Source organism: Perca fluviatilis, chromosome 15, assembly GCF_010015445.1.
Source record: "Perca fluviatilis chromosome 15, GENO_Pfluv_1.0, whole genome shotgun sequence".
Taxonomy (NCBI): Eukaryota; Metazoa; Chordata; class Actinopteri; order Perciformes; family Percidae; genus Perca; species Perca fluviatilis.
In genome coordinates this window covers 12,410,571-12,428,073 of record NC_053126.1, presented here as the reverse complement: position 1 = coordinate 12,428,073, position 17,503 = coordinate 12,410,571, and the positions used below count along the sequence as shown (strand labels likewise).

General features: G+C 45.2%; 2 protein-coding genes across 2 annotated transcripts in view; both read left to right on the top strand.

The window, feature by feature from the left end:
• The window catches only part of cep112 (centrosomal protein 112), a 137,968-nt gene extending 137,398 nt beyond the window's left edge, over positions 1-570 (top strand). Inside the window, exon 28 of the transcript XR_005641884.1 lies at positions 447-570. The gene's annotated coding sequence lies outside the window, so the exon portion shown is untranslated. The remainder of the gene's footprint in view (positions 1-446) is intronic.
• On the top strand, positions 568-14,643 carry axin2 (axin 2 (conductin, axil)). The gene is given in 11 exon segments (XM_039825067.1): positions 568-1,376; positions 3,248-3,379; positions 5,632-5,734; positions 7,626-7,766; positions 7,881-8,175; positions 8,178-8,403; positions 8,551-8,718; positions 8,829-9,044; positions 9,167-9,301; positions 10,054-10,203; positions 12,977-14,643. Coding segments are annotated over 11 exon segments (2,502 nt in total). The 3' UTR covers positions 13,104-14,643.
• Positions 14,644-17,503: the final 2,860 nt, after the last annotated feature.

The following is a 17,503-nucleotide window of genomic DNA, read 5'->3' as shown; positions in this document are numbered from 1 at the left end:
GGATAATGACTAGGCTAATTCTTAATGGTGATCAGTTTATAGCCCCGCTTGACATATGCTACGTGTGATTACTATGCTACTTCTGGTGAAAAGGGGAAGATGATGTAGATTCAGTTCAGACATTCGGTTCGCTCAGGTGGTTTCTGCTCGACTGTACATGTGAGAGAGAGAGAGAGAGAAAAAATCACTGTTAAATTCTTGTAAAATTTAACCAATAGCGCATCGGTAGAAATCACATTCCAGTTTTGAGATGTGAAGAAATGCTGTTTATGTAATGCTGCTGCAGCGTTTTCTCACATTTTTTTTTCTTCCCCTTTTATTTCTGTGAACTAGGCTGTATTTTTCTGTAGAAGTCAGAGAGGGTCTGAAAAGACTCTTACTGCGTCTCTCTCCCTTTGAAGTTGGCGCGGATCTGGTTGTGATTAGATCAATACTGTGTGTTTCAGAGAGAAGACGGGCAGCCACAGAGAAGCCCCCCCCGCTGACACCAGAGAGTGAGGAGATTACAGTAGAAGCTCAGAGGAGGCGAACAACACACGGGCTCTCTCTCCTGCTGCCTTCAGAGCCATGAGCCGGGCGCTTATGGACCATATCGCCAGTAGTTTCCGAGAAGATGCTCCTCGACCCCCGGTGCCGGGGGAGGAGGGCGAGGCGCCCTGCTACCCCGGCAAACTCGCAGTGATGAAACCCGTGGAACCCCCCAAATCGGTTTTGCTCGGCTCTCCGGGATCCTCGGCGAGGAGGAACGAGGATGGTCTTGGGGAGCCAGAGGGGAGTGCCTCCCCGGACTCGCCGCTTTCCCGGTGGACAAAGTCTTTGCACTCTCTCCTCGGGGACCAGGACGGCGCTCTTCTTTTTAGGACATTCCTGGAGCGAGAGAAATGTGTCGACACTTTAGACTTTTGGTTTGCCTGCAATGGCTTTAGGCAAATGGACCTCAAGGATACCAAAACGCAGAGAGTCGCCAAAGCAATTTACAAGCGCTACATCGAAAACGACAGCATTGTCGCCAAACAGCTCAAGCCGGCGACTAAAACCTTCATACGGGATAATGTCAAGAAGCAACACATAGACTCCGCGATGTTCGACCAGGCGCAGACGGAGATCCAAACCAACATGGAGGAGAACGCGTACCAGATGTTTCTGACCTCTGACATTTACCTCGAGTACGTGAGGACTGGGGGAGAAAACCCGAATCACGTCAGCTCGAACGGATTGGGTGACCTGAAAGTTGTATGTGGATACCTGCCCACGCTCAATGAAGAGGAGGAGTGGAATTGTGATTTCAAAGCCAAAGCGCTGGTTGGATTGTCGGCGAAGGCGCAGAGGACCACCGTGTCCATGAGGGCGGTGGAGGTGATGGAAAGAGGATACAGGTATGGTTGCAACACCTTTTTTTTTTTTTTTAAACGGTTTAGCTTAGAAGCCATGCTGCGCATTAATAAAAGTCCACATTACAAGCAACTAGACACCTTCTTGTCATGCGTAAAAGTGCAACATGTTTCCCCCTCCTAATTACTTCAGGGTTTCCTTTTTAAATTTGTAGAAAACTCAGTCTATATTTCACTCCCTGGCTCTATGGCCCCTCTCAACATCACCATCAGCAGCAGCCCTCTGCTGGCGCTCGCCTGGATTTCCGGGGCTTTGAAATAGTTCAGCAGAATGAGGGATCGTCTTCCACGGAAAAGTTCACAGAGCGTGGCTGGCTCTGGCCCCAGCCATCAAATAATAGATGATGACATTGTTATGCTATGCCTCCTCCTGTACCACACTGCCCTCAAGCCTTTGGCAGCGATATAAATCTATAGCAGATATATAGAAGGCACTTTGAAATGTATGTTTTTCGTAGCTTCATTTTGATGCTTATGTCCTTTCGAGCTCTGCCTGCCCATTTTTAGTAAAAGAGTCAAATCAAAGTTCACAAAAAAAAGAGGGCTTTTATGGACCAATAGAATTAATGTTTTAAATAGAAGTCCCAACATGGAGACATCTTGTGATGTTGCCATAGATAATGGGACACTGAAGTTGCTCAGATCTCACCTTTTTATGAGTAGGACAGGCTAAGTAAACTGACAGCTACCTGCTTTGGGCCACATGGATTGACAGCTTGTGTGCGACGATCGGCGTGGAGGGGACTTTCCTACAGTGGGGTGCTTGTTGCTTAAAGTGAAAGAATAGTCCTCTTTTGACATGAAGCCCCTTTGTCACCTTACAGATTCAAAACATGTGGAACCCATTTCTCCCTTTTCCGCTTCCCTCTCCTCACCTCTTCTTCTCATCTGACTTATTGAAAACAAACCCTGAACGGCAGCAGCTACAGTACAGAATCAACATCCACCTCCCCACCACCCAAACCCTCTCAATCTCTCCTTCCCTCTTTTCTCATTAGCATCAATTCTCCTCTGATTTCCTCTTTTGCTGCTTTGCCCCCTGCCTTCTCCACTTTTAGCTTTTTTTACCTTTTTTGAAAACTCAGGGATGGGGACTACAAGGCATGCTTTTGGAGCGAAAATGAGGGGAAAGGGAGCGAAAAGGGGAGAGAGGGAGAGGTAGTGGGAAGGGCGAGTGCACCTCATGAAAGAAAGGGAGGAGAAAGGATAAATGAGGGGAGAGAGAGAGGCAGGGAGGGAAGAATGCAAGGCCAGCTGTGTTAAATACCTGACTCTTTGCAAGCCCCTCTGAAGGTCAGCCTGGAGCTGGGGGCCTACAGCTTTAGTCCTGCTGGGTCTCTCCCACATGAAGAGCCCCCTTTTTTTTTTTTCCTCTCCCCTTTCTTTCCTTCTCTGACACACTCTCATGCTTCCGCTCTATACTTTTTTTTTTTTTTCCCCACTCTTTTGGTCTCTCCCCCCTTTCTCCTCCTCCTGTACCATGGCAAGAATGCATGCACAGCGGGAGATGCATGCTGAGGAAAGAGTGAGTGTGAATGAGAGAAATGGAAAGAGAAATTGTGGGCATAAATGCTGCAAACCACAGCTCTCCCAGTGCAGATGAACTTGTATTTGAATGCTGGAGCCTGCCAGTCACCAGAGTAGCCGGTCCCATTCATTCATTAGTTGTTATTGGTAGCAACTATTGAACACATGAATCACTTCTTCCTCTTAATGTCATTAAAACCTCGGAAGATACAACCTTTCTTGATCCTTAACATATGTGAAATACATACGGAATGTCACCCACCTGTTGGATACTGTTTCATAGTGTTGTGTTAGGATTAATCTGATTTCTGTTGTTGTAACCTCTCCAGATCATACAAGAGAGGAGACTCGATCAACCCCTGCCATGTGGGCTCTTTTGCCCCCGTCAGCAGCACCAATGACAGCGAGGTTTCCAGTGACGCCTTGACCGACGATGCCATGTCTGTGACTGACAGCAGTGTGTAAGTGAATATTAACCATGTGGGTGTGGGTGAATTATGGCCCCTTGAAAACACTTAAAGATACCCTGGAGCAGCAAGGATAAGGCATGAGTTAGGTTCCATCCTTGCATATTTTTTTTTAACGACACTGTTATAATTATAGTTACAATTATATATTTTAACATTATTCTGTAAACGAAGAGAGACTTTGTGAGTTGATACATGGGAATGAGGTATAGAGGCTTTACATTTAGTGCATCAAGTTGACACTGTTGGTAAGAGTGTCACAAAGTAGTGTTGCAACTAGTGGTAAGTTTCTCTATCTAGTTATTACTATATTCCATCTCAGTCTCAAAAATGTCACAAGTTGTGAGATTCCATGTTAAAATGTTTTGTCTGACCAAAAATCCAAAATATAAAATGTACAATGAAATGTAGAAAAGCAGCAAAGAAATTAATTTGTCAGCATCCCGAAAATGAGCAAATGTTTGGCACTTTCGCTTGCTAAATGTCGTAAATGGTTAGTCAATTTTCAAAACTGTTGTTGATTAACCACCTCTGGGTTGACTAATCAAGGAATTGGCTAGTCGTTTCAGCATAGAAATAATGCACGAGCGTTATGCCTCTATCCACATGTGGTTTGTGCTTATCTGTGTACGTGCCTCGGGCCTCGTTCTTCATACGGATTACTTGGCGTAATCACGTGTCTCGGTGACAGGGTACTATGAAGTCATTGCATGGTGCACAGCTCAAGGCCAAGAGCGCTCAGGTCAGCTGGTTTTTGGACAGAAAGCAGAAAAATCTTGGTGCAAGTTCCTCTTTACCTCATCTCACATGGGCCGCGTCGAGGCCTACAGTATATGGATGATGTCACTGAAGCGGCAAGGTTAATCATGACCAAGCTAAAGACTGAGACACTGATGTTCAGTGCAACCAGTGGCCTGGGCTACACATAAATATGGCAGTTATAAAGAGTTTTTTTTTTTTTTTTTTTTTTTTATAACCGGGTCTTCTGCTCTGGCATATCTCTAGACGGCCATGCTTCAAAGAGGCCGAGGCCCATATAGTCCTATTCTGCTGTACTTTGCCCAGTGCCGTTATAAAGCCCTGGCCACAGGGACACAACCCCCACACACCGAAATTCCTGCCCACTCTGGCCTTGATCAGAATATCTGCCGCTCTTTAGGTCAGTTAAAAGGACCCATAAACATTTGAATCTCATTTACAGATAAAGAAAAGAATAAAAGAGGGAAAAAGCAACGGGGACGAGGCGGTTGGGTGGGAAGAGAAAGCGAGTGCTGGAGGGGGATTTTTGCTTATATCTTATTTATGGATTTGCTTGGACGCTGGGGAATGCAGCTGCGCAGACTTCAAACATTACCTTATCTTACAAACCAGCCTTTTGATGTGCGGAGATCAGAGGCTGGCTGCGCTTGCCAAATGAAGATTGGGAGGAGGGGAGGGGGGCGGGAGGGTTGCTTATGCGCATGACTGTGGCATTTCAAAGCAAAAGTGGAAAAGTGCTCCTCAGTTAGGCTAGGTCACCAGGAAACTGCTGTTTAGCATGGAGAAAAGACACTGTTTTACACTGTCAAGTGCTTCGGTTTGAAGCTTGAGCTTTTGTTGTTTGATTACATTTTTTTAGCCAGGCAGCCGTTCAGTCCCTCAGATGGATTTAACCAGGTTAGTTACACCCTTGGGTCCTGTCCTGCAGTAACTCTTTGAATGAATATAATGAGTTGCTAATGCTAACTGATAACTAAAATGTGTCCTCAACAGAAAAGTCAGTAGGGGAATGCTAATGCTGACACTACTTCTAGCCCATAGAGCAGAGTGCACTGTGACTGCAGAGTTGTTGTTTTTTTTTTTTTTTGTAAACTGTGTGTAGTGTTGAAAGGAAATAGCCAGCAGGATGCCCAGTTCTGTGCTGAAGCCAGAGATGAAAATTAGTGTCATTTCTAGGGCAAGCAAAACCTTCTACCACCTCACTCAAAACCATGTAACCCGGTTTGCTCCGATACACAAACAAGACCGGAAATGCTGATATGATTAACCTTGGAGTACTTTTTATTTATTTATTTTATTCTCAAATTGAGTCTAAAAGATGAAAAACAAAATGGATGGCATAATGAATTGATTAGATTTATTCTTGCTTGAACTGCGTTTTGATCTACCCTGTTGGCTAATAAGCTTCTTCCTGAATGGCTGTTTGGTCTTAAATCATGTATCTCATTGGGTAAGTGACCTTTTGTGATCTGTCTGTACACCCTCAGAGATGGCATTCCTCCGTATAAACTGGGCTCAAAGAAACAGATACAGAGGGAGATGCAGCGCAACATGAGGATGAACAGCCAAGTCTCTCTGCCTGCTTTCCCTGTAAGTACACACACACACGCACGCACACACATAACCACACACACACAACCCATGCTCCAAAGTCTTTTTGAACCTGGGTCCCACAGTGTAATTTCCATACCACCCTCTGTTCCGGGTCTCTCTTGGTTCTATGAATAGTACCGCACAAACTGTATTCGGCATTCTCAATTGAACAACACCAGCAAAGATCTGAAGAGTAAAGTCAAAGACCCAGCCTCCCACACACACACACACACACACACACACGCGCACACGCACGCACACTCTGACATAAGCGCACATTCACATACAAACACAAGCCCCCCTCGCTACCTTTGGTGTCACCTACACCCCCATTAGGGTTCCTTGAAGTCTGCAGGAGCAGAGGGGGGTCTCTAAGCTGTTTATCGCCGCAGCGCTCGGAACACACCAGGGTTTTTCTTCCCTACCGATGCTGTAAATATGGAGAACAGGGAGAAATGAGGAAGATCTCTGCCGCTTTATCCCGAGGGTGCTGAAATCAGCCCGGCTCCCAACAAAAACACAGATACTCAGACACATTCACACACACACACATGCACGCACACACAGCGCTTTGATCCAAGGATGAATGGGGCAAACGCACAGGAAAGTGACAACTTCCAACAGAGCCCCCTTTTTTTTTCTCTCTTCTTTTTTCCACAGCACCCCCTCCCCTAAAAGTGAGGGATCTTAGGGAAGAGTTTGAGCGTGTCATGTGAGCTCTCAGTGGGTCAGGGGGGAGTTTGTAGCTTAAGGCTTAAGAAAGGCTAACTTCAGTTTGACAGAAGAACAGGAAACCTCTTGCAGAAGTCGTAGTAACAGAAGCAGCTTGTTGAAATAAACTTGATGTAACCCCCTTTTTCCTCAACATTATGAGACATGCAGCAAGTGTTGCTTGGATAAGGGGGGAAAAAATCCACAGATTGCTTCACGTCACTCTTCTCTAACTGTCCCCCTTTTCGCTTTATTTTCGCTTTTATTCTTGTTTTGCTTTTCCGTCAGATTTTTGGCGATGGCTTCCATTCCCATGGTGCGCCAGCCCCAGGCTCCATCAGACAGTGTCTCTTTTTCTCGCTCTTTTCTCCCCTTCATCCCTACAACAAAGGGATGGGAGAAACAAAAAGAGGAAGAAAAATCAAGAAAGCCCCTGTGCAAAAATGCTAATAATTTAAGATGTGTGTGCATGCGCACACACACACACACATTCTCATACTGTCACTATACTGTAACTCAAAGGTGCCCAGTGTGTGACAAGGGGGTGGGGGATAAATTACCTCAACCTTTCTGATCTCTCATCCTTTTTGGCACCTTTATCTCTTTCCTTCAATCCGTCCCTCTCTTCATTTTCTCTTTCTCTTCCCCCTGCGAGCACACATCTCTGAATCTCAACTTCTCCCATTTTTTATTTTTTTTTTAATCCATCATCCTTTCCTCCCTGGAGTTCTCTTCCACCCCCTGTCGATATGTGGCTTTTATTCCTAGATGTAAAGCCACTGCTTCCCATCTATCTATCCCTCCATCCCTCCCTCCACCACCCATTCTTCCCCCGCTGAGTGTTTGATATTTGACGAGGAAGCCTTTGAAGTGAGCTGACTTTAAAGAGGCCTGCTGATGATGACAGAGGGAACCAGCCGAGGCCTAGCCCAGCATGACCATACACAAGACCTGCCACCCCTTGAAACAACCCCCGTAGCCCTGGGTGCCTATGAGAGTGCCCTGATCACTACCACCAATGGTGGAGCAGGCCCTGGTGGAGAACGATGCATACATGTAGACCGATGAGGGGAAAGGAGTATGGATATCTTTTGTCCAAGTTGGGGAGGGTTTGGCGTTTTTGTCATGGAGGGATGACACACGATACAGTGGCTAACGTATCTCCTTCTCCCTAAAGCGTACTTGCCGTCCACCCAAGGAGATGGTCCCAATGGAGCCGTCGCAGTTTGCAGCTCAGCTCATCTCCCGCCTGGAGAGCCTGAAGAGAAAGCAGGACACCCTCAGCTCTCTGGAGGAGAAGCTGCAGCAGATTCAGGAGGTTTGTAGAAGATTGGGGTTTTTTTTATTTATTTTTTATTTGAGGAGTCAACTGTAAGGTGTTTTTATTTATTTTTATTCCTCAGTTGATGATTTTTGTATGCCTTGTTACCAGGAGGAGGAAAAAGAAGACTCCGAGATCCTAGGAAGTGCTCCCCAGCTCTCTCCCCACCCCTTGACCCTCCTCCCTGGCTCCTCTGACGAGGACCCCCAGGCAATTCTGGACGAACACCTGTCTCGCGTCCTGAAGACCCCCGGCTGCCAGTCCCCCGCTGTCATCCGCCACTCGCCTCGCTCCAGCTCCCCAGAGCACAGGCCCATCATGCGCACAGGCTTTGGAATCAAGGCCCTGGTTAGGACAGGGCCCTCCAGTTCTTCTGTCCCTAGTCCTGACCAAGGGGCTATCACTCTGGCCTTGGGCCTAACAGGACCTTCGTAAGCAGGCAGAGCACAAAACACATCCACCACCACTACATCCACCACCATGCCAGTCCTAAGACTAAGGAGCAGATTGAAAGGGAGGCAGCCCTCAGGGTGCATGGCCTGTGCTCCAGCAGTGCCGAGTGCCAGCCTTACCAGCGCAGCCGCAGCCTGGGCAGGGAGATGTGTGGGTCGGTCTCAGCAGACAGCAGTGTGGGGTCAGTTCCAAGCACCTCTTTGATATTCATGTCTTGTTAATTTACATTTTTCTTGTGTTGATTGTATAACAAAATACAATACTAATTCTCTCTCTCTCTCTCTCTCTCTCTCTTTTCTCTTTCTCTTCCTCTCTTCCTTCCTCCCAGGCGTTCCAGCTCTCTGTCCAGGCGCATGTGTCGTTCAGGGGCTGAGGATGGAGTAGCAGAAAGGTGTGTGGAGGACCTACAGCTGCCCAGTGACACGGCAGATCCCACCCAGAATGTGCTGCAGTGGATCCTGGAAAGTAAACGGCAAGGCAGGCACAAGTCTCACAGGTAAGCAGTTGCTAGAATGCGGAGTGCTTTGGTTTTTAAAAGGTCTAAATGTATGTCTCACCATTGCACGTTGTTAATGCACGTGGTCTTATTTTTATTCTTCCTTGCAGTAACCAGAGCACCAAGAAATCCTTTGGAGGCTCCTCTACGCAGACGCACACGTGGGGTGGTGGTGGAAGCTGTGGCCACCTACGTAGCCACCAGCCAGCCCAACCATTCATCCAGGACCCAGCCATGCCTCCCCTGCCCCCTCCCAACACTTTGGCCCAGCTGGAGGAGGCCTGCCGCCGACTGGAGGAGGTCTCCACCAAGACCACCAAGCAAAGGTACCAAGAAACTAGAGAGCAGTTTTGCTTTTAGCCTCAGTCTGCTTTCTTCTTTCATTTCTAGATTTGTTCTTGGATTTTCACTGCAGGAAACATAAAGTTTATGCTGTATCTCTTCCCAGGCATTCCATTTCCAGTCTCCAGCAAGAGAAGAGCCACCTCGTTCCTGTCCAGGGTGAAGGGTCCGTCCCTCTGTCTCTAGCCAATCCCAGCCCTGCTGGCCTCCTCACCACCAGCCCCGGCCTCCAATCAGAAGAGTACGATGCCTCTAGCGTCCTGCCCTCCCTCTCCTCTCCTCTCCTCTGCTCCTCTTCCTCCTCCTCTCAGCCATAACCTCCACCTTGCAGTGTACTTCTACCCTTTTAACTCTTCCTGCTTGTCACCCGCACTGCTCACCGCACATGTAGGGAGACAGACGCGTAGTCGTGTGCAAACACACACATCCCACACATGCACTCCTCCACACACAGTCACTCAAAAGAGAAGGTGACCCCCCCCCCCTTTTGCAAAGCTTGTTTTAAGCTTTGTACACAGATGCCTGGCTCTGCCTCTGTTTGCATGAATCTTGTATATTTGTGCTGAGTGTGTAGTCACTGCACCACCTGACTGAGACATCCCTTTCATATATATGTATCATTTTTATTGGCTGTCCTTCAGTGAGCTGGCCGTCGGCTGGGGCGAGCAGAGCTTTGCAAAGTGAGCTCCTCTGAAGTGGGCCTACAAAGCCTTGGACATAGCTGAAGGGGAATTGATAATACTGTGCCCCTTCTCCGTGCACACGCAACACATAAGTACACACTTACTGATGGCACTAGGTCACTCACTCACTGGTGTTATTCTTCAGTCAGGGTGCTGTTACTGTAGTTCTGCTCTGGTATTGTAGTCGATTGCTGTTAAAGTCCTTTAGAAGCTTCGCTTCGTTTCTCATTTCTATTTTGAGCGTTATCTTGTTAAGCATCATGAGTGTGACTCCTTCTAACGCACCCTCTCACTTTTTGTCTACTTTCAGGTTGAAGGAGTGTAAAAAGGGTTTCGGAGGCGAGACGGTGGTGACCTATTTCTTCTGCGGTGAGGAGATCCCCTACCGCAGGAACATGAAGAGCCACAGTCTCACCCTGGGCCACTTTAAGGAGCAGCTCCGCAAGAAGGGCAACTACAGGTGTGTAGAAATTGGAATACACCGGTGCCGGTTGAAGTTTTACGAGAGACACGTAAAATGAACTTTTGCCACCGGTGCTTCTGTGATATTGTGATTGCCGGCAATAAAACGCTATCCGTTCATTGGCCTTAATGTCAAACAATAATTGCTAACAAACCGTTGCCTTTGGGAGTATAAACACAAACCCTCTTGCAGACAGTGTTGAGGAGCAGGAGGAGGAGGACGAGGAGGAGGAGGAGGAGGAGTGATTTAAGATATCTTCAGTGGTATGGGAGCTTTACGGCTGAATTTGCGATCCATGTTCTTTAGTGTCCTCTCATCATAACCTTGGTGACATTTAAGACCTTGTCACTCTAACCAGGCTAAAGATAACCACAAACTGAAGCAAGAAAGGCTAATATTAGCTAGCTGAAAGGCTACATGCTACACTATTGAGTGGTAAATTTATACTTTTGTATTGTGGTCAGTGCCTGTGTGACCTTAAGACCTGATATATTTTTGTGTGTGGAAAGGATAAGAGGGAGGGAGGGTGCTGCGGGGGTTAGTGGAAGAGTTTGAACTACAGCGATTTGGGTCCCATCTGGTATTGATTTCCATGCTAAGGCACACTTAATACACATGGCTTTGAAGCCCCGGCCCCTTTCATTTCAACCAACAAAGACTCACACAAATGGCCAGCGTGCAAATTCTTCACTGATGCTATCAGTGCCTCCTTTTTTTTTTTCTTTTTTTTTCTGCCCTGGTGTGTGTGTGCATGTGACTGCGCTTGCGTTGAACGTGCACAATGTTTACACATGTTGTAATCATTTTATGGATATTTTTTTGAAAGGCAGATTGTTAAATGCCAGATTTGCTTGTTTGCTGTACTTCAGGCCCCGGACTGAGACTGCACAGCTTTGTGTGTTTGCGGAGAGAGATTTTGACTTTGATTGCTCCTTTCCAGTTGGCATCAGGGGAAAACGATCAAACGTTTATTGTTTAGGCTGCCGTGGTCTCCAGGATAAGCATGGCTTGAGTATTGTGTTAATAATTATCAAAGTATCAAACCATTTCTTGAGGAAGAAAAAAAAGCAAAAGAAACTTCTTCCTGTCCAGATGTGTGCAGCGTTTTTGGATCAACAAATGTGACGAGCACTTCCCACCCCCACCACCTCTCTTCTTTTCTCTCTGGCTCGCTGTCTCAGTTCCTGTGTCATACCGTCCACATTTTTTGGAGAGAGCTGCACGGTGCTTTAATAGCAGCCAGAGAATGTGTGGAGTTGGGTCATTTCAACATGGCAGCGGTTCAACAAAGAACAGTACTGCAGGGCCCTGCCAGACGATATTGGTGCCAGATGTCAGTGCAAACGGAGAGAGAGAGAGAGAGAGAGAGAGAGAGAGAAGGGGGGGAAAAACAGATCTAGCCACATAAAACATGTTCCAGTGGAAATTCAGGCTCTCTCTGTCTCTCTCTCAGCAAAAAAAAGATCATTGCTCTTTGAAGATTTTTTTTTTTTTTTAAGAGTTGCACGGCTCCTCTTTTCTTTTTTCCTACCTCCTTCAAAAAGGAAAGGAGGATACAATTAGCAGGCGTGTCTTGTGCTCTAATTGATGTCCTCTTATTTATCTACTTAATCTTATTTACTCGTCTTTATTTCCCTTAGAGAGACCTCTTGTATTCCGTTTAGTTGAAGCCTTCCTGTATTTCAAATGTAGCTGCTTTTTATTAGCGACCACCCTCATGCTGATTGGCGCACGTGTACTCAGACCTTTGCGAGGATTTTTTTATTTTTTAAGACTATAGCTCTTGTTTTAGTATTGCATGTTTCCACTTTGTCAGCCTCCCGTCTCATTAAAAACAAAATGCTCACAAACATACCCACATTCCAGTCACCCCACACAAGGAGCAAATCGAGGCATTTTTCCATTACATAGTTAATGAGTGAATTCTGAGACACCCCCCTAACCAACCCACCCCTGCTGGTTTCGCTTCCTCTAAAATGAGGATGGGGGGGGTGTGCATCATTAATGGCTCAGTGAAGTCATGGCTGACAAGAAGCCCCTCCTTTTTTAGATTTTTATTTTTTCTTACACACACACACACACACACAGAAAGTTGTCAGTCGGCTGCCCTTCCTATAGCTCAGTGAGAGCTCATGCTATCAACGGGGGTAATGACGGACACAGTGTACTGCTAGCTCTTTCTCCTCCTCCTCCTGTCTTCGTTCTTTTCTTTGTCCCTGTAATAATGAAACAGGGATGAGGAGTGAGTGAAAGCCCGTGCATGTGTGTCCTCTAACATGTGCGCGAGTGGGTGTGCAGGAGTTGGGGGGGGGAGGGGGTGTAATGACAGGCAGACTTGCAGGCACCCAAAATTTCAGCCTTTGTCAAAGGACCCCTTCATTTGCACGTTGGCCTAATTGGCCCCTGTTAGCCGGGGCAAAGCTCACGGCAACACTGTGGAGAAAAAGGAAAGGGAGATGTAAAAAAGAGAAGGAATGGAGGGAGTGGATGAAGAGAGCGAGCCTCTCATTTTCGACTTTTCAGAAGTCGGTTCCACCCCACCCTGAGAAGTCGGTCTGTAGCTCAGCAGGCTTGGTTGATTGTGTACCGAGTGGCTTTTCATGGATCGCGGAAATGAGGCTTAATGTTAAAAAGGTCAAGGGGGGGGCAACAAGCTGTTTTAACTTTTTAGAGTTTTTTTTTTTTTTTGTGTGTGTGTGTGTCTTGAATCATGCTTGTTGCGTATGATAAAGTCTTTGGGTGTTAACTCCCTCTTGTCTCTCTGTTGCAGGTACTACTTCAAGAAGGCCAGCGATGAGTTTGAGTGCGGTGCGGTGTTTGAGGAGGTGTCAGACGACAGCTCCTTACTGCCCACCTACGAGGGCAAGATCCTGGGCAAGGTGGAAAGGATGGAGTGAGACCTTCCCATGTTGTGGATTATACAGACGTTTCACACCTCCATGGATGTACTCCCTGCATATGCTCCAACACACACACACACACACCACAAAATATGTCTTTTAAGCTAAGACTATGACTGGAAATGTTGTTGAAGGAATGTCAAAGAGGTTTGGGCAGATGGACTGGATGAACGATGGACAGGAAAAAAAAAAAGGAGGACAAGTTATCGCTATTACAGGACTATCATATGGACAACCCGCTTTGAAGTGAAGAAAGTGAAAGACTGTGTGTTGCTGGACTGAAACATCTTCGTGTTTGCAGAAGAGAATAATCTTAAGAGACTCTAGGTGAATGACCACTCCTCAAAGAAGCGGGCCGGTGGGTTCAAAAGACTGACAGCCTACCTGAGCCTGCCTGCGCTTGCATCTGCCCACGGGCACTTGCTAGCACACCACTAATATGTATATGCAGATATACATGTACATTGCATTGTATTGTGATGCTCGTATTGCTGTGTAAAGATTTATATTGCTATTTATTGGAAATATCCCTGCCCTAACTCTATTATTCCTCCATGGACAAGCTGCTTGGAGTTGGAGTAACTTCTCCAATTTTCCACATCTGTGATTTCCCCCCCCCCTTCTGAGCATCAGTTCTCAAGCAAAGGAAATGGGTTTTATGCATTTTCTGCCCCTCGTATTGAACTGTAAACTTCAAAAATACCTCTTCAAAAAACTCCACCTCTGTTCCTGCAGATTTAGTGGGACATCATCTCTGATCTTTTGGCTGTAGAGCTTACTGCTGAAGCTTTGAGAATGGCTCTTTATCACTTAAAAGCTCGATAATATATTTACTACTGCAGTGCTATTTGTGGCTGTGTCCCCATCTGCTCTGAGTGTACTATGAAAAAAGGAACAAAAAATGCTATTCACGTTTAATTCCCAACTCTGGGACTCTGCCCAGCTAGCCTTGATCTGTCGCGTCTTAGTGCCTTTGTTTCAGTGGCGCAGGCATCGCACAAATAGCCTGTATTTACTATGAGGAAACTGCCCTGAACAGGTCCTAGAGTCCCCAAAATGTGTTTACACCAATATTAATATTTACCAACAAAAAGCTCTATAATGTGCTCCCCAACGTGCTTGCCTATGTGATTGTGTGACTGAGTTGCTTTTGAGTAGGGTTACTGTGTGTATTTGAAACCTGCACTATGAGCTGCAGATGATAACGGTGGTGATATACACTATGTCCATAGTGTGTTAATTGAGTACAGTAGCTGTGCCTACATGGATTCTTGCCGTGTTTTACCCAATTTTCAGGGTCCTATTACTCCCTTGGTTTTTACAAGGGGCCTTATGTTGAAAAGATATTTTTATGCCTTTTAGTATCCGTTTCATCATGTTTATGTTTTATAATATTTTTCATGGCTTCCTTGGCTCCACTTGTAAACTGCAAATGATGCGTTCTATAGAGCTCAGTTATAAAAGATGCCTCGGTACTTTAATTATTGTAATTATGAAGAGATGTAGCCTTTATTAAAATGTTCTATTTTTCAAATTAGCAATTGGCTTTGTGTGTGTGTGTGTGTGTGTGTGTGTGTGTGTGTGTGTGTGTGTGTGTGTGTGTGTGTGTGTGTGTGTGTGTGTGTGTGTGTGTGTGTGTGTGTGTGTGTGTGTGTGTGTGTGTGTGTGTGTGTGTGTGTGTGTGTGTGTGTGTGTGTGTGTGTGTGTGTGTGTGTGTGTGTGTGTGTGTGTGTGTGTGTGTGTGTGGTGATGGGGGGGGAGGGTAAGGTGAAGGTGTATGTGCGTGTAACAAACTTCACCACACACCCCGCTGCGGAGAGTGCAGCTCGTTGGATCCGGTGAGAAATCTCTGCCAGATTTGCAACCATTATCAGCGCTTAATTTACTCCCTGTTGGAAATGTAAAACATGCAGCATTAATTTGGCCACCAGAGCCTCTGTGTGTTTCAGTGTAATATGGAAAGAGAGAGGTAGAGTATCCAAGTATGTGTTAATGAGACTTGTGGTAAATGCGTGCCATAAGTACATTTTACCCAGCTGTTTGAATGGTTAACTGTTCCTATGGCCCCATGTGAACTGTGTATGAGTGTAACGTAGTCTTTTGCTCGGACTCAATCAGGGTCCCAGTAAATAGACGATAACTCACAGGGTGGCTGAAAACAGACATGAATGTAAGTTATAGGTCAGGGAGTCTGAGGAGTAACATGTTTTTAAGATTAGATTCTGCCTTTTTAAAGGACAGGTTCACATTTTGTCTTAAAACAATCAGTTGCCTATATGAACATTTGAACAGGTTTTGCTTGCTGTAATCCTGATGTTCATACTGGCCAAAGAACCCTTCCTAGGGCATCTGTAATTCAAGTGATGGACAAAATCTACAGTAATCTTTTTATGTAATGTAATATGTTAGAAAAATCAAGTGGGTATCTTCCAAAGTTAGACGTTTTAGTACAAAATTCAACTTTTTGCAGCTCAACAGTGAAACCCAAAGAGGGAATTTTATACCAAACGGACAGTTAATTTGGATGATACCCACTTGATTTATCTAACTTAAACTGCTGAAACCTCATATTGGCTTCAGGAAATGTATACAATATCAGGACTGGATTTTGTATCCCATCACTTACATTGGAAGTGCATTGGGAAGGGGGCTTTTAATGGCCAGTATGAACAGGAGGAACGATTAAAAAAAACATACAAACAACATACATGCAAGGTCACACTATCAGTACAAGACTCCTATGAACTGAGTTGTAGGTTTAATGAAAATCTACATTTATGTGGCATTATCTCATGAATGAAACTAGAGACAAAAAAGTAACAAAACATAGTCATTTGGTTGATGTTCTTAGATCATTGATCCTTTATAGTCTGACATTTTTAACCTCTACCCTTTTAAAGGCAGTTGTTTTTAAAAAATGTTCTTATTGTCAACAAATCTCATTAAAATAAATGTGTTAGTTCATCTCTCTCTCAATACTATCTTACTTCTTTACACCGTCTGTGGCTCTCAGACTAAAAGCCATTGGTTCCTACTATAAATCTTTAGAAGTCATTCGTTGGGGACTATTTTTTATGTGGATTAATACACAAGTAGCAACGGTCATAGATGTGTTTTTAACAGTTTTATGACAACAATGTACGTTATTGGGACAGGAATAATCTGTACCAGGCTACACAGACAGCAATCAGTTACTTTTTGTTTTGGTCTTTTCATTGGATTTGTTGGCAATAGAAGAAAAATAGCATTATACTTTAATATCAAACAGATCATAAAATTAATTCTATCCAGCTTTTATCAAGCTTTTTGTCAGCTGAGACCTGCAGTTGTGTAAGATGTAAAGAAAGCTATATGTCACAGTGTACACCAGGCTACCTTACGTGATACCTTAATTAATTGTAACATGTAATAGCGTATAGCTTCACACACATACACACTGATATCTCCACAAACGTTTTGCACACCACACTCCTTTGCCACCCTCTTTCCTTTTTAGTTTCATTGGCTAAGAGTGTTACTAATGCTGCCTTTCATATTAAAAGGGCATCATGATATTGTTAAAATACCATTTTCAGCCCTTTCATCAGCAAAGGTCAGTGCATACACTTGAAGGCCATCCTTTGGACTCTTTAGAACTAAGAGGGTCTCACTCTGCGGCGCTCCACTGTCAGAAGGCCTTGTGAAGCCATCTTTGTATAGAGGGCTATTTTAGATGGGGTCATCTCTTTGAACAGTGCACTGGGCTAGGTAGACTCTAGACTGCTATTCAAACACATAGGTGGGTATTAAGATTTGGGGGCATTTGAGGGTCGCTGAAAACTGTTTATTTGTGTATGTGTATTATTTGTACGACTGCAATCTTAAGCCATAGGTTTACATAACATTATTTAGCTGGTTCTCTTCCGACTGCACCGAAGATGATGGTTATAAAAAACAAAACAAATTGCACTTACATGTGGCACTTTGTAGTTTGGCTTATTTAAAGGAATACGCCTTTGTTTGAAAATAGGGCTTATCACGGTCTACCCTGGCTGTAGATAGGTGGGCCAACGCATTTTTTTGTCTCAGTGCGAGTAATTAGGTTGTTTTGTTGTCTTTTGTTGGTTCACTTTTACTCACAACATGCTAACCGGCAACATAGGATTCCATTCACCGCGCTAAGCTAACTAGCGGCGGCGCTGCCGGTGTTGCACTGGACTAAAACAATGCATGCACAAAAAATGCGTTGGCCCACCTATCTACAGCTAGGGGAGACCGTGATAAGCCCTATTTCAACAAACGGTGGCGTATCCCTTTAAAGCTAATGCACTTCGTCAAAGTGATTCTTGCTGTTCTGAGTTTGTACCTTCATGGTTGAATGCACTCATTGGAAGTCGCTTTGGATAAAAGCGTCAGCT